Raw genomic sequence first — 27,106 nt, forward strand, 5'->3', positions numbered from 1 at the left:
CCTGACGGGCTATAACCCTTCCTTACCCTAACTAAAATTAAAAAAAAGTTTTTCTTAGTATAACATTTAATATCACAATACAGCCACCCAAATCATTTCCACCTAAATTCTCATTGCTGGCTGAAAAAAATATAAAAATGTTGTCGGGAGTGTATTTAGAATCCTGGTCTACCAACTGCCATTTATAAACAGCTTTGGTGGTCAGTGGTTAATTTAAAAACTTTTTTCAAATGGTATTTTTTATGAGGGATTGTTCATTTTTTATTTATTACAGGTACTTATATAGTGCGGTCAATGTATGCAGCGCTTTACATATATATTGAACATTCACATCAGTCCCTAACCCTCAAGGGGTGTACAATCTAAGGTCCCTAACTCACATTCATACATACACATACTAGGGACAATTTAGACAGGAGCCAATTAACCTACCAGCATGTCTTTGGAGTGTGGGAGGAAACCGAAGTACCCGGAGGAAACCCACGCAGGCACAGGGAGAACATGCAAACTCTATGCAGGTAATGCAGTGGTTGGGATTCTAATCAAGGACCCTAGTACTGCTGGGCGGAAGTGCTAACCACTTGGCCACTATGCTGCAATTGCAAACTCCTAAATGGATGACAATAGGTCACTATTAAGTAGGAGGGGTGAGTTGCTCTATATGAACAAATCTAAGGAGGGGGGAGGTTGTCTTCACTCGTATTGACCATTGGAATGTTTGCTGCTCTATGGAGATTGGATTCATTTTTGGATGAGTAGATGCCTGGGGGAAAGGGATTCGGTAAGGAATCACAAGTAATTGATGAGATATTGCTTGTTGCCATTGTTTTAAAAACGAGTCTAAAATTTTCTTTACCTATGACCACTAGCCATTCCATTCTCATTATAGAATTTAGAGTAAATTAATATTTCGATCTCATCAGTCCAAGAGCGGTGTTCAGGGTATACAAAAGCACATGGACGGTGTCATTGCCAACTTGATAAAAACTGCAAGTTCTTGGGCTGTCAGCTTGGGAACTGGCATTTCCTAAAACAGACAATGGTAACACTGCCAAGCTGCGGTTTCTAAAGCGAGTAAAATCCTCTCTTGTAAAAAGAGGTATAGACTCCATTGAGAAAGATATCATTCCCCCGGTACAAATCATTAGTAAGACCTCATCTGGAATATGCAGTTCAGTTTTGGGCACCAATTCACAAAAAGAACATTGGGGAACTGGAGAAAGTACAGAGAAGGGCAACCAAACTGATAAGAGGCATGGAGGATATCCGCTATAAGGAAAGATTAGAGGAACTGAATTTATTCTCTCTTGAGAAGAGGAGATTAAGAGGGGATATGATCACCATGTATAATACATAAGGGGGGATATGATCACCATGTATAATACATAAGGGGGGATATGATCACCATGTATAATACATAAGGGGGGATATGATCTCCATGTATAATACATAAGGGGGGATATGATCTCCATGTATAATACATAAGGGGGATATGATCACCATGTATAATACATAAGGGGGATATGATCTCCATGTATAATACATAAGGGGGATATGATCACCATGTATAATACATAAGGGGGGATATGATCTCCATGTATAATACATAAGGGGGATATGATCTCCATGTATAATACATAAGGGGGATATGATCACCATGTATAATACATAAGGGGGATATGATCTCCATGTATAATAAATAAGGGGGGGATATGATCTCCATGTAAAATACATAAGGGGGGGATATGATCACCATGTATAATACATAAGGGGGGATATGATCTCCATGTAAAATACATAAGGGGGGGATATGATCTCCATGTATAATACATAACGGGGATATGATCTCCATGTATAATACATAAGGGGGGATATGATCTCCATGTATAATACATAAGGGGGGATATGATCTCCATGTATAATACATAACGGGGATATGATCTCCATGTATAATACATAAGGGGGGGATATGATCTCCATATATAATACATAAGGGGGGGATATGATCTCCATGTATAATACATAAGGGGGGGATATGATCTCCATGTATAATACATAAGGGGGGGATATGATCACCATGTATAATACATAAGGGGGGATATGATCTCCATGTATAATACATAAGGGGGGATATGATCTCCATGTATAATACATAAGGGGGGATATGATCTCCATGTATAATACATAAGGGGGGGATATGATCTCCATGTATAATACATAAGGGGGGATATGATCACCATGTATAATACATAAGGGGGGATATGATCACCATGTATAATACATAAGGGGGGATATGATCACCATGTATAATACATAAGGGGGATATGATCTCCATGTATAATACATAAGGGGGGATATGATCAACATGTATGAATACATCAGTGGTTCATATAGTGAACTCGGTGTAGAGTTGTTTACCCTGAGGCCATCACAGAGGACAAGGGGGCGCTCTTCATGTCTGAAGGAAAAGAAACTTAATCTCCAAACACGGAAAGGTTTCTTCACAGTAAGAGCTGTGAAAATGTGGAATAGACTCCCTCAAGAGTTGGTTCTGGCCAGCTCAGTGGATTGTTTTTAAAAAAGTCCTGGATTCTTTCCTGGATACACAGAATATAACTGGATACTAACATTTATAGGTAAAGTTGATCCAGGGAATATCCGATTGCCTATCGGGGGATCAGGAAGAACTTTTTTCCCCTGCAGGAGCAAATTGGATCATGCTTTGCTGGTTTTTTTTGCCTTCCTCTGGATCACTGGATCAACTGTGGGTATAGGATTATAACTTTTTTTTTTTTTTACTGGTTGAATTGGATGGACTTTTGTTTTTTTTTCAGCCAGACTAACTATGTAACACTCCAATAAATTCAGCATGATATGTTCATTTTCAACATGACAGCACACTGCTGTGCACATCACACTGTATGGCTTTGTTATCCTCTGGAGTTTAGCCCGTATGTCAATATTACATTACAACTATACAGGCTGCACTGTACGGCAATACTGATCTGTCTACATTATAGAACGTATGCGAATACACTAAACATGACAGCTGTACCTTGGCTTCTCTTGGGCTTCAATCTGTCGGATGACATCTTCCATCCAGAGCATGAGGTCACGGACCATGCTGAAGAATCGGAACTTGTCTCCTGTGTCCACCAGTCGAAGCCGCCTGCCTTCACAAGCATCCAGCAAAGCTTTCCAGGCCTCCAGGACTTCGCTCTCCCTCTTCTGAATGTCATCGGCTTTGTCTCCCGCATAAGCAGCCTGCAACCGTGTAGCATCCTCCTGAAGCTGCCTCACCTGGGAGTTAAAGGGACATAGTCAGTACAGGCACACAACAAATACAATGCTTCTTCTTACACCAACAGAAAACACTGCCCCTCTGTGTCTGCCCATGCATTTCTATGACACTGCACCTCTGTGTCTGCCCATGCATTTCTATGACACTGCACCTCTGTGTCTGCCCATGCATTTCTATGACACTGCACCTCTCTGTCTGCCCATGCATTTCTATGACACTGCACCTCTCTGTCTGCCCATGCATTTCTATCTATGACACTGCACCTCTCTGTCTGCCCATGCATTTCTATGACACTGCACCTCTCTGTCTGCCCATGCATTTCTATGACACTGCACCTCTCTGTCTGCCCATGCATTTCTATCTATGACACTGCACCTCTCTGTCTGCCCATGCATTTCTATGACACTGCACCTCTCTGTCTGCCCATGCATTTCTATGACACTGCACCTCTCTGTCTGCCCATGCATTTCTATGACACTGCACCTCTCTGTCTGCCCATGCATTTCTATCTATGACACTGCACCTCTCTGTCTGCCCATGCATTTCTATCTATGACACTGCACCTCTCTGTCTGCCCATGCATTTCTATGACACTGCACCTCTCTGTCTGCCCATGCATTTCTATGACACTGCACCTCTCTGTCTGTCCATGCATTTCTAGGACACTGAACCTCTCTGTCTGCCCATGCATTTCTATGACACTGCACCTCTCTGTCTGCCCATGCATTTCTAGGACACTGAACCTCTCTGTTTGCCCATGCATTTCTATGACACTGAACCTCTCTGTCTGCCCATGCATTTCTATGGACTGCAGAAAATTTGTGACATTTTGATAAAGTTAAGAGTGGGGGGGAAGCAGCACCTTGCACTGCAAAAATGCAAGGTACTGCCTTCCCTTCTTGAACCACATGGACACCAGTCCTGTAAGGGTAGTGTGAATGAACACTTAGACATTAATGCCAAACTTAAAAAAAAAAAAAAAAAAAAAAAAAAGATCTCTTGCAGTGGGGCTGCAAGGGTTAATAGCTTGTTTTGTCAGGGGTGGAGAAACCGTTTTACAGTCCCTTGGTGTCCTCACTTCCAAAGCAGGACTATGGACCCTGCTCTGGTCCTGATGTCATCACCACAGGGGTGCAGAAGCTGGGGGACTGGTCTAGCTGCTGGAAGGAATGGAGGATCAGGTGCGTATATTTCCCTTTATTTTTCCCCTAGACATAAACGAGCAACACCTGCAGTGCAGGCACAACCCCACTGCAAGGGATCATTTTTACTAGCCCAGAGATGGGCTTTAAATCTAATGTTTAACCATAGGTTTCTAAACTTTGCAGAGTGTCATTGCACTTTACATTAGATAAAAACAATCCCTTTTAAAGTATTACTAAACCCACAACAGTACAGTCTGTATATGCAGTAAAGCATGCTTGTTATACTCACTGTGGAACCTAAGGGGTTAATCATCTGCATTGTGTAAAAAGACTGTTTGATCCTGTCTTCTCTGATCCTCCCCTTCTACTGTCCCTAATGCATCTGCTGATAGTACAGAGCTCTAGGAGTCACTCTGCACATGCCGTTTAGTGTGTATGGCTAGAAAATTATTATTTTTTCTTTGGGAGGATGCATGTGATCAGTACAGGGCCAATCAGCACTGTCCAGAGGGTCAGAGGTTATGCAGCCTCATTGGACAGTCAGAGCAGAATGAAAACTCCAAGATTAACCAGTGCTCTGCTGGACACCGATAGAAGTCACATGACTGCTGATGAGAAAAGGTATATAATGAATGCGGGGTCCGGGGAGAGCCGATATAGTGAATGCGGGGTCCGGGGAGAGCCGATATAGGGAATGCGGGGTCCGGGGAGAGCCGATATAGGGAATGCGGGGTCCGGGGAGAGCCGATATAGGGAATGCGGGGTCCGGGGAGAGCCGATATAGGGAATGCGGGGTCCGGGGAGAGCCGATATAGGGAATGCGGGGTCCGGGGAGAGCCGATATAGTGAATGCGGGGTCCGGGGAGAGCCGATATAGTGAATGCGGGGTCCGGGGAGAGCCGATATAGTGAATGCGGGGTCCGGGGAGAGCCGATATAGTGAATGCGGGGTCCGGGGAGAGCCGATATAGTGAATGCGGGGTCCGGGGAGAGCCGATATAGTGAATGCGGGGTCCGGGGAGAGCCGATATAGTGAATGCGGGGTCCGGGGAGAGCCGATATAGTGAATGCGGGGTCCGGGGAGAGCCGATATAGTGAATGCGGGGTCCGGGGAGAGCCGATATAGTGAATGCGGGGTCCGGGGAGAGCCGATATAGTGAATGCGGGGTCCGGGGAGAGCCGATATAGTGAATGCGGGGTCCGGGGAGAGCCGATATAGTGAATGCGGGGTCCGGGGAGAGCCGATATAGTGAATGCGGGGTCCGGGGAGAGCCGATATAGTGAATGCGGGGTCCGGGGAGAGCAGATATAGTAAATGCGGGGTTCGGGGAGAGCAGATATAGTGAATGCGGGGTCCGGGGAGAGCAGATATAGTGAATGCGGGGTCCGGGGAGAGCAGATATAGTGAATGCGGGGTCCGGGGAGAGCAGATATAGTGAATGCGGGGTCCGGGGAGAGCAGATATAGTGAATGCGGTTTAGTTTATTGAGCTAACGATTCCCAGGACTCCAGTAGGATTACAGTTGCAGAGCAGTCTCATATCCAGTGGAGGGAGTCTCTTCCCATGCTGTCTGTCTGGTCCATCTAAAGGGGGCTTCCTGTAGATCCTTGGTCAATATACGGTTCAACACATTGCGCTTTAACGATGCGCATCTGGTGAGTGCGCACTTTTATCAATCTCCCGCACGGATAAAAGGCACATGTGACACCACCTGTGCAATAGGATCCGTTGGCAGCACTATTTCAGGACCGGTGTTTGTCAGACCCTCACCATCATATGAACACTTTTTTTTTTTTTTAAGACTTTCACAGCTGCACTTTTTTCATTGCGCCAACCACAGTGCTTCATTCACTTATTTGTTATCACTTATACGCATTATTGTTTTCATATTATTATCACTAATTATTATGTATTTTTAGTTCTGCACTGTATCAATTTCTTTCAGCACTGCACTGTTTTTGTCTGCATATAATGGTACATATGATTCATGCTGCCATTGAGCCCAACGACAGCGTTCTTGGCCTGAGACAGAGGCAAGACCAAATCCAAACCCATTATACCGCTTACCTGTGTGCCCAGTGCCTGAATGTCATGCTCGAATGTGGTGTGCATTCTTTGTAGTGTTTCAACTGTGTTCTGATCTCTTCCCAGCTCCTCCGGAAGCTTCTTATGCTTATCCTGTATGCGTCCAAAGATTTCCTTCGCATCATGATAGAATTTATGCAGTTCATAGGAGGCAGCCAGTATCTGTGTTCTGGTGTCAATCAGCTCAAGAAGGTCTGCCCAGGCCTCGTTCAAGCCATCCTTCCATTCTGCTATGGTAGCAGCATCGGAATGTCCAGAATTAATAAGGTCATCTGCCATGTGATTAACCGTGTCCACCCTCTCCTGTCCAATGTGCCCGGTGTCACGTGCAAACTCTCTGAACCTCTCTTGCAACATCTGAAAAAAGAAAAGAGAAAATGGGTTTTGAGTTTCAATGTTGTGCCAATTAAGATGGCAATGAATATTATTTTCTATGGTCAAAATGCATTTAAATCATTTGCCAGCCATAAAGGTTATATTTTATTCCCCACTCAAAATGGCACCTGTTCAAACATGAGCTACCTGACCCCATCGATAACGGCCAAATCTTGCTGATGTGGAAAGTTGGTGAGATTGCTGAAAACCTATATAGTGCTGGGAGTAATTGAAGTGTAGTACCCTAGGTTCACATCTATGCGGGTGGTGCCGCTGCGGATCCGCACAAAAATCCGTGCAGCCACACCACCCACACAGAGAATTGCGGACCCGTGGGTGGGTGCCATTGATTCTAATGGCACGCTGCCTGCACTGGAAAACGCAACCGTACTGGGAACCGAGGTTCCCGTGCTGGCTGCATTTTCCATAGAAGTGCAGGGACTTCTTTCCCTGCCTGTCACAGGCACGGGAGTCCATTCAAATGAATGGGCTCTCGTGCCCATGCAAAACGCAGCTCGCACGGCCGCATAGATGTGAACCCGGGGGTAAGTGAACACAGGAGATCACTAGTTTGGCACAAGTGGCAGTCAGAGAACACTTTGCATTTTCTCAATGAATATAAAGCACTCTCAGAGGCTATCACAGCGATCATGTGACCCGGAATCGGGAGTCCCGGGTCCCGATTGTTTGAACGGGACCCGTGGCTCTCAGTGACAACGCGGTCTTTGTGCTGGGAGCGCGCAGTGCGGCGCGCTCCCAGCACAAAGACAGGTGCGCAAATATGTGGCCCCACGGAAAAAAGCCCAGTTCTGTGAGGCCGCATATTTGTGTGATGTCGGCGTCAAGGGGTTAATGTGCAAACAACCCTGGAGATATAATATAGAGATTTTATGCAGATAGAAAAGTCACTGAAGAATCCGAGTCTAAAAACCCGAGCGACATAAAAACATGAGCCACTTACTGTAACATGCTCATAGTCCTGTCCCAACTCATGGGAACCTGCTACAACCTCCCTCTCGGCAATCCATTGCTCCAGGTCATCCACCTCCCGGTTGAGCTGGAACAGCCTGTGCCTTTCATCCAGTTTTCCTCTCCTCTCCTCCGACAAATCTTTCAGACCCGCATACAGTTTGTCCACTTGCGACTGACGCATGCTGATGCGTTCGCTGTGCAAATATAGAGAAAGTGGAAAGAAATGCATGAAAAAGAATTTATGTTAAACGGAAAGTAGCATTAATTCCCAACTCTGCCCGAAACATTTCATTTTATTTTTGCTGACATTTAGAGGAATGATCAGGTTTTTATTCCTATTTGTACATCCGATGGGGAGACAGGAAGTGAGGGAAAATCTCCACAGCAGGAAAACGGAGAAGGGTAGGAACAGTCTTACTGACGTCTGTCCAAACCTTAAAGTGGTTGTAAAAGCTCAAGGTTTTTTACATTCATGCATTCTAAAAAGGTAAAAAAACCTTCTGTGTGCAGCAGTGACCCCAGCCCCCTCAATGCTTACCTGAGCCCCATCGCGATCCAGCGATGTGCACGAGAGCCTTGGCTGTCCTGGGTGTCTGCCTCCTCATTGGCCCCCGCTGCTGTCAATCACAGCCAGCGAAGAGCGAGAGGGGGCGGGGCTGAGACAGCAGCAGGAGCCATTTGCTCCCGCTGCTGTCAATCACAGCCAGCCAGCGAGGAGCAAGAGGGGGCGGGGCTGAGAAAGCAAGCAGGAGCCATTTGCTCCCGCTGCTGTCATTCACAGCCAACCAGCGAGGAGCGAGAGGGGGTGGGGCTGAGACAGCAAGCGGCAGCCATTTGCTCCCGCTGCTGTCAATCACAGCCAGCAAGGAGCGAAAGGGGGCGGGGCTGAGACAGGAAGCGGAAGCCATTTGCTCCCGCTGTTGTCAATCACAGCCAGCCAGCAAGGAGCGAGAGGCGGTGGGGTCAAGCCACGGCTTTGTGTGTGAATGGATACACAGAGCAGCGGGTGCCCCCATAGCAAGCTGTTTGCTGTGGGGGCACCCAAAAGACTGGAGGAGCCAGGAGAGCCTGTTGGGGATCTGAGAAAAGAAGGATGCAGGCTGCTCTGTGCAAAACCGCTGCACACAGCAGGTAAGTATAGACATGTTTGTTATTTTACAAAAAAAAAAAAAAAAAAAAAAAAGAAAACAAACCTTTAGAATAGCTTTAAAGTGATTGTAAACCTAAAGTTTTTTTGTGAAATAACAAACATGTTATACTTGCCTACTCTGCAGTGGTATACTTCACTTCCCTGGTTTCCCACTGGTGCTTCTTGCGCCTCCCCACTGCCAGATGCCCCCAAAGGAACCTGCTTGCTATGGGGGAACTCATACAGGCTTGCTCCCAAGTCGCAGCTGTGTGTGTCCATTGGCTGGGGCTGCACACAGAAGCTTTTTTACCTTAATATAGACAATGCAGGAAGGTAAAAATCTTCTACCTTTAGAACCACTTTAAAGGGTCAGTCCACATGTACAGAAATGGTGAACACCGTACGCCCTCCCCACCCCCGATTCCCATTGTATTTACCTTCAGGGATCCCGAACTGTCAATACCCATGCAGCTGGTGCAGCGGTCTGGGGATTTGAAATCCCCGCTCTTCCTCCTTTTCTCTTTGAAGAGCTTCCAGGACGGAGCGGAGTGATTCTGATTGGTCAGCGCCTGTGCTGTGAATCGCTCTGGTTCGTCCAGGAAGCTCTCCACAGAGAAAAGGTTTATGAGAGAGAATTTCAAAATCATGCGTGGACACTGACCGCTCAGGTAAGTACAGCAAAATCAAAGTGATGCCACATACTTGTGGCTGGTAAGAAAGTTAGAAACGATTGGTTCAACGTGAGAGCCATGAAGAAGACAGCAATGGCAGCCTACATAATCACTCAGTACAGTTTCCAAAGAGCTGCACCCCATGACAGTAATTCATAGTGCCTCTCAAAAATCGTATCTGTCATTAAAGCGGAACTTCACTCTCTCAATCAACACGGACAATTTGTAATCCTTATGCTGCTAGCATTAGTAAATAGATAGCAAAATGGATCATATTTACAGGGGTTTTTGTTTTATATACATTTCTTAATTTACTTCATGGTTTCCATGCCTAGGCAAATGTCATACATCCCAGGAGTCTTCAAGAGGGGAGGGTTTTCTGACTGAGCTAGGGGTAGATGGATTCCAGAACGTGAACGCTGTATGAATCAGCTGCTCAGATGCAGTGCAGTTCCACTTTAACTTTCTTCAGTTTGCACATTACTATTGCTATCTGTATAGTTGTAATGTTGAAGACTGTACACTCACCGGACACTTTATTATTAGGTACACCTTGCTAGTGCCAAGTAAATCTCCCCCACACCATGACACCACCAGCCTGAGACGTTGATACAAGGCAGGATGGATCCATGCTTTCATGTTGTTTATGCCAAATTCTGACCCTACCATCTGAGTGTTGCAGCAACCAGTCTGCCCATTCTCCTCTGACCTCAACAAGGCATTTTCCTCCACACAACTGCCACTCACTGGATATTTTCTCTTTTTCGGACCATTCTCTGTAAACCCTAGAGATGGTTGTGCATGAAAATCCCAGTAGATCAGCAGTTTTTGAAATACTCAGACCAGCCTGTCTGGCACCAACAACCATTCCCAGGTTCAAAGTCACTTAAATTCCCTTTCTTCGCCATTCTGATACTCCGTTTAAACTTCAGCAAGTCGTCTTCACCACATTTAGATGCCTAAATGCATTTAGTTCCCACCATGTGATTGGCTGATTAGCAATTTGTGTTACCAAGAAATTGAACAGGTGTTCCTAATAAAGTGTCCGGTGAGTGCATAATGCTCAGCAACATAGTTTTTCCACACCCTGCTACCCTATTTAATAGTACATCGTATACGGTTTCTAAGCCAGAATACATAAGACTAATCAGCTTAAACTGCAAAATATACAATATTTTAAAAAAAAAACGTATTAATACAGTTAAAAAACTAAAAGTTCTAAAAATTTAATCAAAAAGAGTTTTTTTTTTTTTAATAAACATTGGATATTCAGGGAGACCTTTACTTGCACACAGCCTATTTTCTTTATTAAATCCTTGGGAGGCTCAATACAGCTGGGTACCCCCCTCCTCCGTTACATCTCACAGCCTGCAATATGTAGCTATACAATGTCAAATTCCTAACGGGGACAGGCTGATTGATTTTATGAAAAAACAAAACAAAAAAAAAAACTTTTTTTCATTAACCATTAGCCGCCCGGCCAATAGCCGTTTGGCGGCTTGAAAAGCGCTGCAGCTTTCCGGGTCCACGCCATTTGGCGTGCTCCCGCACATGCGCCGTTTGCGCTATTGCAGAGCGGCGCAGCAGCGGGATCTGTCACCGCCCGTGCACCTCGGACACGGCCGATGACAGATCCGAGTACCGGCTCCCGTTGCCGGTACCATGTGACCTGCCGCGACCAATCACAGCAGGTCACATGACAGTTGTATACAATGGATGGCTTCATTCATGATGCCATCCATTGTATACTAGTGCCTAGCTGTGAATGGTCACAGCTAATCACATGCACATGTCATGTGATTAGCTGTGACCAAATCACAGCTAAGCACAAAAAAAAAAAAAAAAAAAAAAAGCTGAATGAATCGATTTCATTCAGCTAAATGCTTGCTTATAGCAAAGTAATTCTTTGCTATAAGCAAATTGTGTAAAAAAAAAAAAAAAAAAAAAAATACTGATCACTTCCCCAAAGTAGTACAATGTTACTATGGTAACATTGTACTATTTTGGTCATAGTAAAATTTGAAAAAAAATCTTAAAAAAATAAAAAAAAAATGTAATAAAAAATTAAATATAATAAAAAAATAAAAAAAAATTAAAAAAAAATATAATTTTTTTTTTTTTCATACTGTCACCAGTCAGTGTCCCTGTTCACCGCCATGCCAGTTATATGATGACGCTGTACTGCACTGGTGACAGTATGTAAAAAAAAAAATAGTGAAAATAATATTTTTCATTTTTTCATTTTCGGAAAAATTATGACAAAAAAATACAACTTCAAAAAACTCGCCATGCCTCTTATGAAGTACGTCCAACTGTCTACTCAGCAAAAAGGGGTCATTTGGGGATATCTGTACTATTCTGACATTCTTGGACCTCAAGAAATTAGATTGGCTGTCAGTGCTTCAGGATTGATCAATATTCAGATCTATACCATAGTTTGTGAACTCTATAACTTTCCTACAAACTAAATAATACATCCTAATTTGGGTTATTTTCACCAAAGACATGTAGCAGAATACATCTCGGCCTAAATTTATGAAGAACAATTATTTATTTGTAAACTTTTATAACAGAAACAAAGAAAAATGTGTTTTTTTTTCAAAATTTTTGGTCTTTTTTTGTTAATTTAGCAAAAAATAAAAACCCCAGCGGTGATTAAATACCACCAAAAGAAAGCTCTAGTTGTGTGAAGAAAATGATAAAATTTTAGTTTGGGTACAATGTTGTATGACTGCGCAATTGTCATTCAAAGTGTGAGAGCGCTGAAACCTGAAAAATGGCCTGGGCAGGAAGGTGTAAAATTGCACGGTATTGAAACGGTTAATATGTATTTCTAATAATTATATTATAATTACAATAATACTAATTATAATAAAAGTCATAATTATTATTAATAGTTGTAATGATTTCTAATTATTTCTAATTATTATTATTTATAATTAATATTTACAATAGTTAATTATTAATAATTATTATAAATACATATTATAAATAATTATTAGAAATATTAAATTATTATTTATATTATTTCTAATAATTATTTATAATAATACATTATTATTTCTAATTATTAATTGTTATTTATAATAATTATTTATAATAATAATAATAATAATAATATCTATTGAATGCTGTTTAGCGAAGCAACTGCAATTTTCAATATGGTTTTACTTCTCGCTATAGCTAAGCAATTACAAAAGTCTCCTATTAGGTAGAATGTACCGGCCGACAAAGCCTTAGGGCTTTTGATTGCACTAGACCGCTGTGTCAAGACGCTCACCTCCTGTGAACTGCACAAGCCCCAATCACCCTCCCAAGACACCGTGTACAATAGACAAGACACTGACCTCTCTGGATGTCCATCTGCCACCAATGATCTACTCGTCTTGGAAAGCTGATGTACAGTCTCTGCGTAGTCCTCCACTGCCTGCTCCAAAATCTGGTGCTTCTTCAGCATAGACACAGCGCTCTGCTCATCCTGCAATACAACACCAGAGGTCAGCGGGAAAGCGATACATGTCATTGGATCTCTGTTCTCCAGCAATCTGCCAGAACAGCACTGAAAATAAAATCATGAACAGGATGAACGGTTCTCTCTCGCTCTACAGACCGATTGTTCATCCTTTGGGTTCCGGGTATCCTAGTTCACCTAATCCGTAGCTTTGCGGGAACGTCAGTTGCGGGACCCTGGAAAGACGATCGCTTACCACCACACTATGCATTTAGAAGATCGATAGTCTGTCTGTGAGCAGCTAGCGGGTCGGTGTATATTTAGAATCCTAAAATAAACGGTCTTCCAGTTCTCCATTTCTAGCAGAACCCCCATTAAATGCATTTTTTTTCCCTTCTCTGTTAACCCTTTGAGGACCAAGGGACGTATTTGTCCCATGTTTTTAATTGCGTGTATCCTCTGATTAGCCAATGGCCGCTTGGCAGCTTGAAAAGCGCTGCAGCTTTCCGGGTGCACGCCATTTGGCGTGCTACCGCACATGCGCGGTTTGCGCGGTTGCAGAGCGACGCAGCAGTGCGATCTGTCACCGCCCGTGCACCTCGGACACGGCCGATGACAGATCCGAGTACCGACTCCCGTTGCCGGTACCATGTGACCTGCTGTGACCAATCACAGCAGGTCACATGACAGTTGTATACAATGGATGGCTTCATTCATGCCATCCATTGTATACTAGTGCCTAGCTGTGAATGGTCACAGCTAATCACATGCACATGTCATGTGATTAGCTGTGACCAAATCACAGCCAAGCACAAAAAAAAAGCAAAAAAAAAAAAAAGCTGAATGAATCGATTTCATTCAGGTAAATGCTTGCTTATAGCAAAGTAATTCTTTGCTATAAGCAAATTGTGTAAAAAAAAAAAAAAAAAATACTGATCACTTCCCCAAAGTAGTACAGTGTTACTATGGTAACATTGTACTATTTTGGTCATAGTAAAATATGAAAAAAAAATCTTAAAAAAAATAAAAAAAAATGTAATAAAAAATTAAATATAATAAAAAAAAAAATATATATATATATATTTTTTTCATACTGTCACCAGTCAGTGTCGCTGTTCACCGCCATGCCAGTTATATGATGACGCTGTACTGCACTGGTGACAGTATGTAAAAAAAAAATAGTGAAAATAATTTTTTTAATTTTTTCATTTTCCGAAAAATTATGACAAAAAAATACAACTTCAAAAAACTCGCCATGCCTCTTATGAAGTACGTCGGACTGTCTACTCTGCAAAAAGGGGTCATTTGGGGGATATCTGTACTGTTCTGACATTCTTGGACCTCAAGAAATTAGATTGGCTGTCAGTACTTCAGGACTGATCAATAATCAGATCTATACCATAGTTTGTGAACTCTATAACTTTCCTACAAACTAAAAAATACATCCTAATTTGGGTTATTTTCACCAAAGACATGTAGCAGAATACATCTCGGCCTAAATTTATGAAGAACAATTATTTATTTGTAAACTTTTATAACAGAAACAAAGAAAAATGTGTTTTTTTTTCAAAATTTTTGGTCTTTTTTTGTTAATTTAGCAAAAAATAAAAACCCCAGCGGTGATTAAATACCACCAAAAGAAAGCTCTAGTTGTGTGAAGAAAATGATCAAATTTTAGTTTGGGTACAATGTTGTATGACCGCGCAATTGTCATTCAAAGTGTGAGAGCGCTGAAACCTGAAAACTGGCCTGGGCAGGAAGGTGTAAAATTGCATGGTATTGAAACGGTTAAGAACTTAAAACTCTTTTTTTTTTTTTTTTTTGGTTTGAGTCAAAATATTAGTTCTTATCAACAAACAACAAATGGATCTAGCTTTTTGCCAATTATTTCATGAAAAGGCTTATTTACAGCAACTGAAGTATACGAACTTTAAAAAAAAAAAGAATTGATTCTTTTGGCGTTCCAAAATCTTACGGTCCTCAAAGGGTTAAAGGGACACCTCAGACTATTTTTAGTGATGATGTATATTATATAGAGCGCGCTTTTTGGAGCCCAACCTCTGTAGCTGTAAGATAAAGGTGCCAGATGGATATCAGGGATGGATGGATGGGAGCAGTAACACTGAGGCAGCTCTTCTTAGAGTGGAAGCAAGGCTCTAATGCAGTAACAAGAAAAAGAGAGGAAGGCGCCTCTAAGTGCAGTATTAACAATTTATTCAGTAAACAATGGAAAATTTACACTTACAAGATAAACGGTTAAAAAGACTCATCGTGTGGTAATTGGATCCAGGTGGGACATCCAGCCGTCCAGCAGCAAACTATGCCTATAGGATCAGGAAGTAGAGTCCAGGATGTGCCTGTGCATCAAAAATGAAGCTTGGAGAGCAGAGTCAGATGTAGCACGTGAAGGGGGCGGTAATGCATTTCGGAGCACGCTCAATAGGCTCCTTCTTCAGACCTCAGGTCCAAGCTTCATTTTGATGCACAGGCACATCCTGTTCTCTACTTCCTGATCCTATAGGCATAGTCTGCTGCTGGACGGCTGGATGTCCCACCTGGATCCAATTACCACACGGTGAGTCTTTTTAACCGTTTATCTTGTAAGTGCAAATTTTCCATTGTTTACTGAATTGTCAATACTGCACTTAGAGGCGCCTTCCTCTCTTTTTCTTATTTTTAGTGATGACATTTTTTTTTCGTCATAACGCTGCCATTTTTTATGTGACTCCTATTTTTACATGACTGCTGTTCTAGTTCTTCAGAAAACATTTAAAGGAGAAGTACAGCCAAAGTCAACTCTGCACTCCTGTGACCTGTTTTTTGCTGACAGCTTCAGCTGACATCACTCAGCCGGTCCAGGGTGGGGAAAGATCCCGACTTTAAAGCCCGGATCCACCCCAGAGTTTGGAGCGGAGCCTGGTTCAGCCTCTCAATAGGCAACTGAGAGCCTGAGCCAGCGGCTCCCTCCCCCTCCCCACCCCAACACTCCAGTGAGCGCACGGGGTGGGGGGGCAGAGCAGAGAGTGGTGACTGACAGTCACTGATCTCTGCTCACAATGGTGGTAAGAACGCAGTTATCATGTGATTGCTGAGTTCTCACACATACAGCCGGCGGGGGACCAATGCTGCATCCTAGGTAAGTATAATTTGGGGAAAAAAAAGCAAAACAAAAAAAAACTTCTCTTAACCATTTCACGTCCGGCCCATGTATATAAAAGGCCGGACGGGTTGCCGTTCATAAAAGGCACCCACATTTTCAGACTGTGCGCGGTCCTTGGGAGCGCGTAGCACCACGATCTGGTACCCACTGTGTCCAGTGATCACATGAATAGTAGTAAGCAAGATGTCACTTCCTGACATCATTGCTTACTACGTGTGAAATCTGTGAATAATCACAGAGGTCACATGGTACAAGGCTATTCACAACAGCCTTGTACCATGTGAGAAGCTGTGACCAATCACAGCTCTCACAGTATTTCTCAATGGCTGCAAGAATGCAGCCAGAGAGGAGAAATTATTGCTTTTACAGCCTTTATGGGTATAAAAGAAACCAGTGTAAAAAAAGAAAAAAAAAATATTCATCACCCCCCACAAGTAGTACAGTGTCACTATGGTGACACTGTACTGCTAGGGTGACAGTAGGTTAGTAAAAAAAAATATATAAAAAATAAAAATGTAAAAAAAACAAAAAATTAACATTTTTGGTTATAAACTAATTTGGGTTATTTTTTTTTACTAAAAAGATAGCTGAATACATTTTGGCCAAGATTTATGAAGAAAGATTTGCAAAATTTTATAAAAAAACTTTTCAAAATTTTTGGACTTTTTCATTTATATAGCAAAAAAAAAATTAAAAATCCCAGTGGTGAATAAATACCACCAAAATAAAGTTTTATATGTCTAAAAAAATGCATATGGGTAGTGTTGCATGACCGCGCAATTGTCAAAGTGTGACAGCGCTGAAAGCTGAAAATTGTCCTGGACAGGAAGGGGGTAAAAGTATCTGGACTTGAAGTGGTTAAAGATCGCCTTTCGAGTTGCTTACTGTATTGTTAGACCAAGTGTTTAGCATCCATGCTAAAATACTAAGATGAGATAAAATGTGGGATAAACCCAAAACAAAGTTTACAAACTTTCCATAAAAAAATGTATCATGTACACAAAACTATAAGGGACAGTTCACACCACAGAAACGCAGTGTGGAAGCATTTTTGATGCGCTCTGGTGCATTTTTCCCCCTTATTTTTCTCTTCACTTTAAATAAGAACATGTGCATTTTGGTGCGTTTTACTGCGTTCCAGTACAGTTCAGTGCAAAAAAAAACAGCATTTTCTACTTTTTTTATCTGGAACTGTGTGACTATGCCATTGGAAACCATATAACTATATAACTTTTGATGCAGAAAAAAAACAAAACGCATTGGACTGTATGTAGTGTGAACCGGCACTAAAACAATTTTCAGCAAAGAATACACACATTCTCTACAGAAGCTCCAGCAAGGAAAAAGGGGGATCGCTCACCATGTAAGGAGCCTTCAAATCAATTTACTGGTCGTTCCAAAATACAGGGTACTCCATCTGATATATGCACTAATGCATTTTGGTCTATTAGGAGCTTATTAGGGTAATGAAGTGCAATGTGCAGGGACTGCATTTGCCAGATGAAGTGGTCCGTGATTTGGAGAGACCACTAAATTGATTTTGAGGCTCTTAATATGGTGAGCGATCCCCCTTTTTCCTTGCTGGAGCTTCGGTAGAGAATGTGTATATTCTTTGCTGAAAATAGTTTTAAGGCCGGTTCACACCACATACAGTCCAATGCGTTTTATCCTCAAAATCATTTTAGTGATCTCTCCAAATCACGGACCGCTCCATCTGGCAAATGCAATCCCTGCACATCGCACTTCATTACCCTAATAAGCTCATGAAGACTGAAATGCATTAGAAATTGCCTATACCAGATGGAGTACCCCCGTATTTTGGAACGGCCAATAAATTGATTTTAAGCCTCCCTTTTTCCTTTCTGAACTCCTGCAGAGACTCTGCAAGTGGCCGACGACTACAGGGAATCAGCTCCTGTGATTGGTAGTTGCTTGGGGATCGAGGCTTGTAGCCGAGTACCTATTCTCATTTATGAAAGAATAGAGATCTTCTAGTGTACACTCGTCTCACCCCAGCTGCTTTTGATCTATTTGAAGGAGTTCCCTGCATTCCCCCACATTGTTTGGCTAGAGATATAGGCATAGAATTTTCTGTCACTTAAGCACAGTCACTGTTTACAGTGCTTACACTGGCCATACATGGTATAAAAAAAAAAAGAAAAAGAACAAAAAAAGAAAAAGGAACAAAAAAAAGAAGGAAAAAAAGAAACAAAAAAAGAAAAAGAAAAAAAAAAAGAATGAACAGATTCCTCTATCTACACAAACAGCATGGAAGGCAGAATCTCCACTGTCAGCTATCGAATTCAGACAGCCATTACACAGGTGGCTGCCTGAATACACCTACATGTGACTGCATCTCATAGGATCATTTTCCACCCAGCAAAGGAGATTTTTAAATTGACTTTCGTGAGACAGGTAGCGCTGACAGGGCCACCCATGTCTCAAACTTCTTCTTTATTGAGCCTGCGCTCTGCACGCGGCGTGAGCCTGAACTCTGCGCTCTGCACGCGGCGTGAGCCTGAACTCTGCGCTCTGCACGCGGCGTGAGCCTGAACTCTGCGCTCTGCACGCGGCGTGAGCCTGAACTCTGCGCTCTGCACGCGGCGTGAGCCTGAACTCTGCGCTCTGCACGCGGCGTGAGCCTGAACTCTGCGCTCTGCACGCGGCGTGAGCCTGAACTCTGCGCTCTGCACGCGGCGTGAGCCTGAACTCTGCGCTCTGCACGCGGCGTGAGCCTGAACTCTGTACGTCACACACCTAAATACAACTGGCCATTTGAGGGCAACCATACTAATGATGTGGCCCCAATAAAATTGAGTGACACCTATCTTAAGAAATGATGTTTTGTTTTTGTTTTTTTTGCAGCCTAGTTAGTGGCTGAGCTGAAAAATTAGATCTCGTCAGGAAAAGGTACTTCTGGTCAATTACGGAAACCCTAAATCATGTACAGGCATAGATAACCGTTTCAACTTTGTTTTTGTAGAACCTAAGTTCATTTTCCGTCACGCCAAGCAGAGGACACACTGGAGTTAAATCAGTCATTGTAATGGCAATGCTCCAACTGAGAACTTATCACTAAGATGGTAAGACTTGGTAAACTTGTAATAGTGAACACCAATGCCTCATAAAAACAACATCTATGTGATCAAGACAAAAGGTTGTACTTATTAAGTATAGTGCGGTCACCTTGGCTTTCTCTTCAGACATCATGTAAAGTTCTTGCTCACTCATCCAGGCCTCAGCCTCTGCAGCATCAAAGTAATACTGCTGAGCTCTGTGGGCTTCCTCCAGCCTCCTGTGCCTCTTCTCGGTCTCCTCGATCAGGAGATTCCATAGTGTCTGAAGGTCTGACAGTCGTTTCTGGATGGCTTCAGGATTAAGACTGCCATCTTCCAAAATATTTTGGCTCCTCTCGAAGATATCATCATTGCGGTGCTGGTGGCCTTGGATCTCCTTCTGAAGAGTCTACACAAAAAAACAGTCAAAGATTATACAATGTCAAACCACAACTGATTATACCACCACAAGCTGAAGAAAGGTTCAGTATAACAATGATCACTGCGTATGGTGACTGCTAGCTATGGATGGTCAAGACCGTCTTTTTGACTGCAAGTTACAGTGGCTCACTGATTCTGGTTACATAATCACATAGATTTCTATGAACACCAGGTATTAATAGTCTTCATTCTTTACTCCCTGGCAAACCCTGATCTCTTGGGATCGCAAACATTACAACGTTCGAGAGCACTTTAGAGCAGCAATGCATTGTTTTTCCTCACTGGTTCTCAAACATCCTCATGACAGATATCAACTGACAACTAATATAGAAATAGCACCGATATTTCAGGATTAAGCAACTTTTTGAATAAAAGGAAAAAAAAGCTAGAAGACCATAATAGTTTTTCCAATGATGAAGGTATGGGTATATCTTGAGATTCCTTTGCAGTAAAGCTGACCTGACCTAAAAAAGCATAAAAACCTGTGGTGCCATCATGTACCTGTGATAGTTTTCAAATGAATCTCCGTATTGCGCGCTGGCTCCTAGGCCTATACTGTACACAAGATTGAGCCCCACACTCTTCTGCCACTAAACCTCACTCCCTGCCATTCAAGTGAAAGATACCAGAGCATCAGTTGGCAGTGCAAGCTCTGGCATTTGATAAATACATAAGTGGGTCTTCGTGTCAAGAGATGCAGAAGTAGGACTTTGGCTCACTTGAAACTTTTTTCTTTTAATTTAATGTTTTTTTTTCACTATCCCTTTAAAAATTTTTTTAAATTGCTTTTATTCCTCTTTATAGAGAGATATGGGGTCAATAAGACCCCACATCTCTCCACTGCAATGTAAAGCATTGGATCAAAAAAAAAAAAAGGCATTGATCTAGTTCTAGTGCTTTATTAAAAAAAAAAAAAAAAAAAATTAAAAAAGAGATCGGGACCGCTCCAGTCCTCCCAGGGCATAGAGATGAGTGGAGGCCAACTTTCCTTCAATCATCTCTATGCCCAGTGGCGGGATCGTTTGATGGTTTCTCAGGTAAGGCTGAGAACTACTGAGCAGCGGCAAGGGCGGGGTTTTTCGGCACTTGTATAGGTGCTTTTTTTAATTTCGGCCACCGAACTTTTGCTGCATCCCTAGTTTAAAGTGAATTTTATACACTGCAAGGACTTAAAGGTTTAAAAGTTCTTTTGGTCCTACTTCTGTGGGTCACAGGAGTGCACTTTGTTCTGTACTCCTGTGACCAGTTTTCAACTGCCAGCAGGCTAAAGTTTGCTGTTGGCTAACGTCAGTCAGCCAGACCAGGCTCTGGAAAGATCCCAACTTTAATGTCAGGATTTGCTCAGATTCCTGATCGGCAGCTGGCCCAGCCTTTCAGTATGACACAGAGGCTGCTCCCGCCCCCCTCCTCAGCTTGGCACTCCAGTGAGCGCTGAAGGGGCAGAGCAGAGAGCTGGTGACTGACAGCCACCGGCTCTCTGCTCACTAAAGACTGAGATCAGGGATGTGGACATTTATAAAATAATACACAAGGTAATTTTAGGGTACAAAAAGCAATAAATTATCCAAATTTTTTGTAAAATATGAAGACGAGGCTGCACCGAGTAAATAGATATCCAACATGTCAAACCTTATATTTTGCGCACGCTCGTAAAACGGCAACAAACTGTAGTAACCCTATATTTTTTTTTGTATAGGTGACGCTTTTAAAGCCCCTTATAGGTCATCATTTTAGAGTTATGGAGGAGGTCTGGTGCTAGAATTAATGCTCTCATCCTGTGTGGTGATATGTAACGTGTGTATCGCAATCGTCGTTTTCATGCGTACGTGCCCCGGCGCTTTTACGTTTGTATGTGCGCACATATGCTGGCAAGTAGTGGGCTGTGTTGGAGCAAACGGGCGGCAGCGCTGCTTCCACCTGACAGATGAGTGCTGATGCTTGCCGCACAGATGTGAACCGGGGCTTATTGTCGCATTACTTTTTTTTAACTTCAAACGGAGTGCTTTATTAACACCACACATACAATACAGCATATATACAAAGAAAGACATGGTACAATGTCAAAACAGTCCTCGAGGGGAAGAAAAGAGCAAAGAAAACAAACAGAATCTGTTCACCCATGCAGTACGCAATTAGACAAATAATGATAAAGCCTGTTATAGATGATTTACATAGTCAAAGTACAGAGATAGGTACAACAAACCATTAGCAATTCCAAACTCCCACCGTAGTCGAAGGAAGGGAGGGGGAGGAGGGAGGGGACAGAGAGAAGGGGGAGGAGCAGAAAGGGAAGGGACAGACATGTGCAATAATAATGCAATGCAGTACACACCTGTTGCCCCTCAGCCGTAACCATCAATAAAAAAGATCCCCAAGAAAGAGGGGCATGGGGGGGCAGTGAGGATCACTGATCAGACGAACATGGAGCCCATACTTGAGCATACTTCCCTGGTTAATATAGCTACGTTTATACATTGGTAGAGCGGCATCCACCAGAGCCTCCCAGGCCGGCAAGTATGGAGGAGCTGGGGAGGTCAATTTAAACAATATCTCTTTTTAGCATAAAATAATAGGTATAAAGTTAGAAGTTTAGCATGGTGTGATCGTTGGTCATTATCATGAATACCCAACAGGGCCGGCTCCGGAGAGGAAGGTAGTGACAAATGTAACTGGAGGTTTGTCCTGGCAAAAACCTCAGACCAATAGGCCATAATCATGGAGCATGACCAAAACATATGAAAAAAGGTCCCTGGGTGTACACAACGGGGACAAACAGGGTCCTGATCAGGGTAGATTGTATGAAGTTTCAGAGGGGTGTAGTAAATTCTATGGAGAACTTCGACCTGAATCAGTTTATCCCTGGAGGTGATGACCAGTTTAGGACCCCCTTCCAGTTCTCCTTGTCTAACATTGGGATATCAGCTCGCCATTGTTCCCACATATGCTCAAGTTTTTAATAATTAACATTAAAAAAGTGCAGTACAGGGTCACCAAGTCTCCTGGAAACACCATTTCCTCAATGGGGTCAGCCTGGAGGATAGGCTTCTGGGGGAATTGGGCTCTTGCAGCGTGCCGTAGTTGAAGGTATCTAAAGAACATATGTACCGGTTGTATAAAGGTGGCGGAGAGTTAGGAAAAAGGCAAGAGGGTCCCTAGGGGCATGATATCAGTCAAGGTTTTAATACCATTCCACGCCAAGATTTGGACGGTACAAAAGAGAGAAGGGATGCCCCAGAGCGGTTGAGCTGGAGACCACTGGTCTGGAATCATAAAACGGCACCAGGCAGCTTCCCACACCCTCCACATATTGTCACATTACTTAGAGGACTGTGCTAAAATAATATGTACACCATACCTATGTTCCCATTGCTCCTGACCCATGGTCCACCCCCTTCTCTATATTCTTTTGACTGGAATTACTTTTGTTGGCTCCTAGATTTTTTTTTTAGTTTTCCGTTTTTATTGTAATTCTCTGTACTGACAGGGCAGAGAGTGAAGAACTGAGAGATCAACGGTGTCTGAACTCACAGTTCTCATTCTTAGAGACGGTGGGGGACAGATGCAGCACTGGACTGATATTGCATCCACCTAGGTAAGTATGATTTCTAAGAAGAAAAAAAAAAACCCCTAAACTTAAAATTAATAGAACCCTTGGCTGCAAACACAATTTGCATACAAGCAGTGTGGCGTAAGCTCTTCCCTAGGCTACATCTCTACTGTAGTCACATAAAAAAGGTGAGGTCCAACATTCCGGAGTCAGCAGTATTTGGAAAGTTTCAAATTAACTTTCAAACAGAACCTAAACTTTGAAAAATGAAAAAAAATAAAAGCCTGTGTGACCAAAGACACAATCTATGTGAAGTGTTTCACCATTCAGAAAGAACGTGTGATGAATTACATACAGAATTCTTCCTGAACGACTTCTCATACCATAGCTGAATATCTCATTTTCCTATATTCATTCTACACAAATAAAACAAAACAATTGTTCGTTCTAGGAATTTACTCGAGTTAAATGAACCTCTTCACAACAGCGGTAAAGAACCATGAGAGCTCACCCTCCAATCACACAAACGCCATTCATAAAAGGAAACATTTGTTTAACGGCTATAAACAAACGTTCGGGGCGGTAAAGAAAGTCAGTCCTTTGAAACGTTCCTCTAATCCTCCCTTTCTGTATGTAAAAATAACAGTGTGAACACAAAAGGCCTCGGAGACATCTCACAGAAAGGAAACGCGTCTCCCGAAACCAGAGGACAAGGAAAATACAGCTCATTTGCGCTTACGAGTGTTTACACATGGGTGTAGCCGCTATCGGAGGGAGGAAGGAAATGATGCAAATCACATTCCACGGCGTGGATGCAGCAAACTCAGGAAATGCAATTTCATGTGGCTAACGTTTTAACCCTTTGAGGACCAAGGGACGTATTTGTCCCATGTTTGTAATTGCGTGTATCATCTGATTAAGAACTTAAAACTCTTTTTTTTTTGGTTTGAGTCAAAATATTAGTTCTTATCAAACAACAAATGGATCTAGCTTTTTGCCAATTATTTCATGAAATGGCGTAGTTACAGCAACTGAAGTGTACGAACTTTAAAAACAAAAAAAATTGATTTTGGCGGTCCAAAACCTTACGGTCCTCAAAGGGTTAACTCTTTATGAAAAGGCAAGGCTGGTTTAGAACAGGTCCAACCAATACAAGATGAAAAAAAGAGTATGAACAGCGCCTACGCTACTCTCATACCATTTATTTATTTATTTTGTTTACTTCAGGTACTTATATAGCGCCGTCAATTTACGCAGCGCTTTACATATATATTGTACATTCACATCAGTCCCTAACCCTCAAGGGGCGTACAATCTAACTCACATTCATACATACACATACTAGGGCCAATTTAGACCGGAGCTAATTCACCTACCAGCATGTCTTTGGAGTGTAGAAGGAAACCGGAGTACCCGAAGGAAACCCACGCAGGCACAGGGAGAACATGCAAACTCCAGGCAGGTGGTGCCATGGTTGGGATTCGAACCGATGACCCTAGTACTGCCAGGGGAAAGTGCTAACCATTTAGCCACTCTGCTGTCCCCATACCATGCATATAAACGAAAAATCCTACACTGTCCAATCACTGTAAACATACATACACAGTGCAATGTGCAAATATGTATCATGCAATCAGAAATACCATAATACCTGCCATGTACAATGTGCAAACATAGAGATCCATAGAAATCTCAAATAATGATCCAATATTGTGAAATATTCTTATATGTGTTAGAAATGTCCATCAACATTAAAACTTGTAATGTTCACCATAAAGTCTTCCCCAAGTATGTGCTCTTCCACCACCATAGATACTAAATGTACTCATCAGAGCCCCATGCTGGTAATCTAAACCAGCTAAGCCCTGGTTCACACATGCGGCTGTCCAGGCCATGTTTTGCACTGGCACGAGAGTCCATTCATTTGAATGGACTCCCGTGCCCCGGGACACGCAGAGAAGGAGTCCCTGCTCTTCTTTAGAAACCGCAGCCCGCACGGGAACCTCGGTTCCCATTGCGGTTGCAATTTCCAGTGCGGGCGGCGTGCCATTAGAACTAATGGCACCCGCCCGCAGGTCTGCATTCTTCTGTGAGGGTGGTGCGGCTGCACAGATTTTTGTGCGGATCCGCAGCGGCACCACCCACACAGACGTGAACCTAGCCTAATAGTGAATGATACTCTGGGAGCAACAATCTGCAGCTTCATGATCCTTCTCTCAGCCCGGGTACACACTTCTGCGGTGCGGCATATCACATGTAAACTGCACTGCATTCCTGTGCAAACCACATGCGAATTCTGTGCGGTGCGATTTGAGCCTTACATTTTGTATGGCTCAAATAGCACCGCATCCTCAACAAAAAAGTGCAGGACCCTTTTTTTGGTCCACTCTAGAATCGGATCGTATGGGCAGTTACACCCATGTGATCCAATTCTGCACATTGCACTGAGTTTTGCAAACCGATTTCGGAGTGTTAGTTTAACATACACACCCGCAGCAGTTCGCATGAACGGGGTGCGATTGTGACGACTGAAACTGCTGCAAATTCTGCATTGCATCAGAAAAGTTAATTCACTCAATAAGTCGCATAGAAAGAAGTGTGGAGCTCCCGTAGTGTAAAAACATTTAAGAGTCTTCTAGTGTATAAAAACAGTAAACTCACACTTACATGTGTTGTCGCTGACACAAGTATACAGGCATAGTCATGGGGTTGTCTCCAGCCGCAACCTCCAAGCTGCAAGTGTGAATGAATGCAGCTGCTCGGCCATGGAAACCCATTCCATGAAGCTCTCTATGCACTGTTGTTGGGCTCATCTGAAGGCCACATGAAGTTTGGAGGTCTTTAGCTATTGACTCTGCAGACAGTTGGCGTCTTCTGCGCACTGTGCGCTTCAGCATGCGCTGACCCCACTCTGTCATGTTACGTGGCCTACCACTTGGTGGCTGAGTTGCTGTTGTTCCCAGTTGCTTCCACTTTGTTATAATCCCACTAACAGTTCAGCGTGGAATATTTAGTAGCCAGGAAATGTCACGGATGGACTTATTGCACAGGTGACCACCTATCACGGGACCACGCTTGGAGTCACGGAGCTCCTGAGAGCGACCCATTCTTTCACCAATGTTTGTAGAAGCAGTCTGCATGCCTAGGGGCTTGATTGTATACACCTGTGTCCATGGAGGGGATTGGAACACCTGAATCACATGATTTGGAGGGCGGGGCCATTACTTTTGGAATTATAGTGTATGTGAAATCGGGATCTTCGATTGGAAACTCCTTGAGGGCACAGATTGATGTGCATTTACAGTATGTAAAGGGCTGTGTAAATTATAATTTGTCTTTTCTATATAAGCAGCTATAACAATATAGTACGCAAATCACTTTACAACATGCTATTTACCTAACAGGTTATATTGTTAAAGCAAAGCTGCAATACGACAAAAGGGGCAACTGAACCAACCCGTGCTGAGTGTAGCAAGTACCGTAAAGTCAGTTCTCGCCTCTTTGTTGGACTAGACCAGGGGTAGGCAACCTGCGGCTCTCTAGCTGTTGTGGAACTACATTTCCCATGAGGCATTGCAACATTACAAAACTGACAGTTACCGCTCTGACTTGCAGAGGCATGATGGAACTTGTAGTCCTGCAACATCTGGAGAGCCGCAGGTTGCCTACCTCTGGACTAGACTCACTGAAGCTTGCAAAATGCCCCTACAGCTGGTGTAAGCACCCTCCCTTGTCTATACTCCCCATGAGACTGCCTGGGCCCAGCGGCTAGT

At 43.0% G+C, this 27,106-nt stretch overlaps 1 protein-coding gene across 1 annotated transcript in view; it reads right to left on the bottom strand.

Moving 5' to 3' along the window:
* SPTBN1 (spectrin beta, non-erythrocytic 1) overlaps positions 1 to 27,106 on the bottom strand; it is a 215,342-nt gene that overhangs the window by 45,107 nt on the left and 143,129 nt on the right. Inside the window, exons 22-26 of the mRNA XM_089682714.1 lie at positions 19,476 to 19,754; positions 13,026 to 13,156; positions 7,868 to 8,072; positions 6,514 to 6,888; positions 3,056 to 3,300 (exon numbers count right to left, since the gene is read on the bottom strand). Coding sequence (XP_089538840.1) covers positions 3,056 to 3,300; positions 6,514 to 6,888; positions 7,868 to 8,072; positions 13,026 to 13,156; positions 19,476 to 19,754 — 1,235 coding nt within the window. The remainder of the gene's footprint in view (positions 1 to 3,055; positions 3,301 to 6,513; positions 6,889 to 7,867; positions 8,073 to 13,025; positions 13,157 to 19,475; positions 19,755 to 27,106) is intronic.

The sequence above is a fragment of the Staurois parvus genome, unplaced genomic scaffold, assembly GCF_062004578.1.
Source record: "Staurois parvus isolate SC_StPar_1 unplaced genomic scaffold, SC_StPar_1.0 ptg000295l, whole genome shotgun sequence".
NCBI classification, from domain to species: domain Eukaryota; kingdom Metazoa; phylum Chordata; class Amphibia; order Anura; family Ranidae; genus Staurois; species Staurois parvus.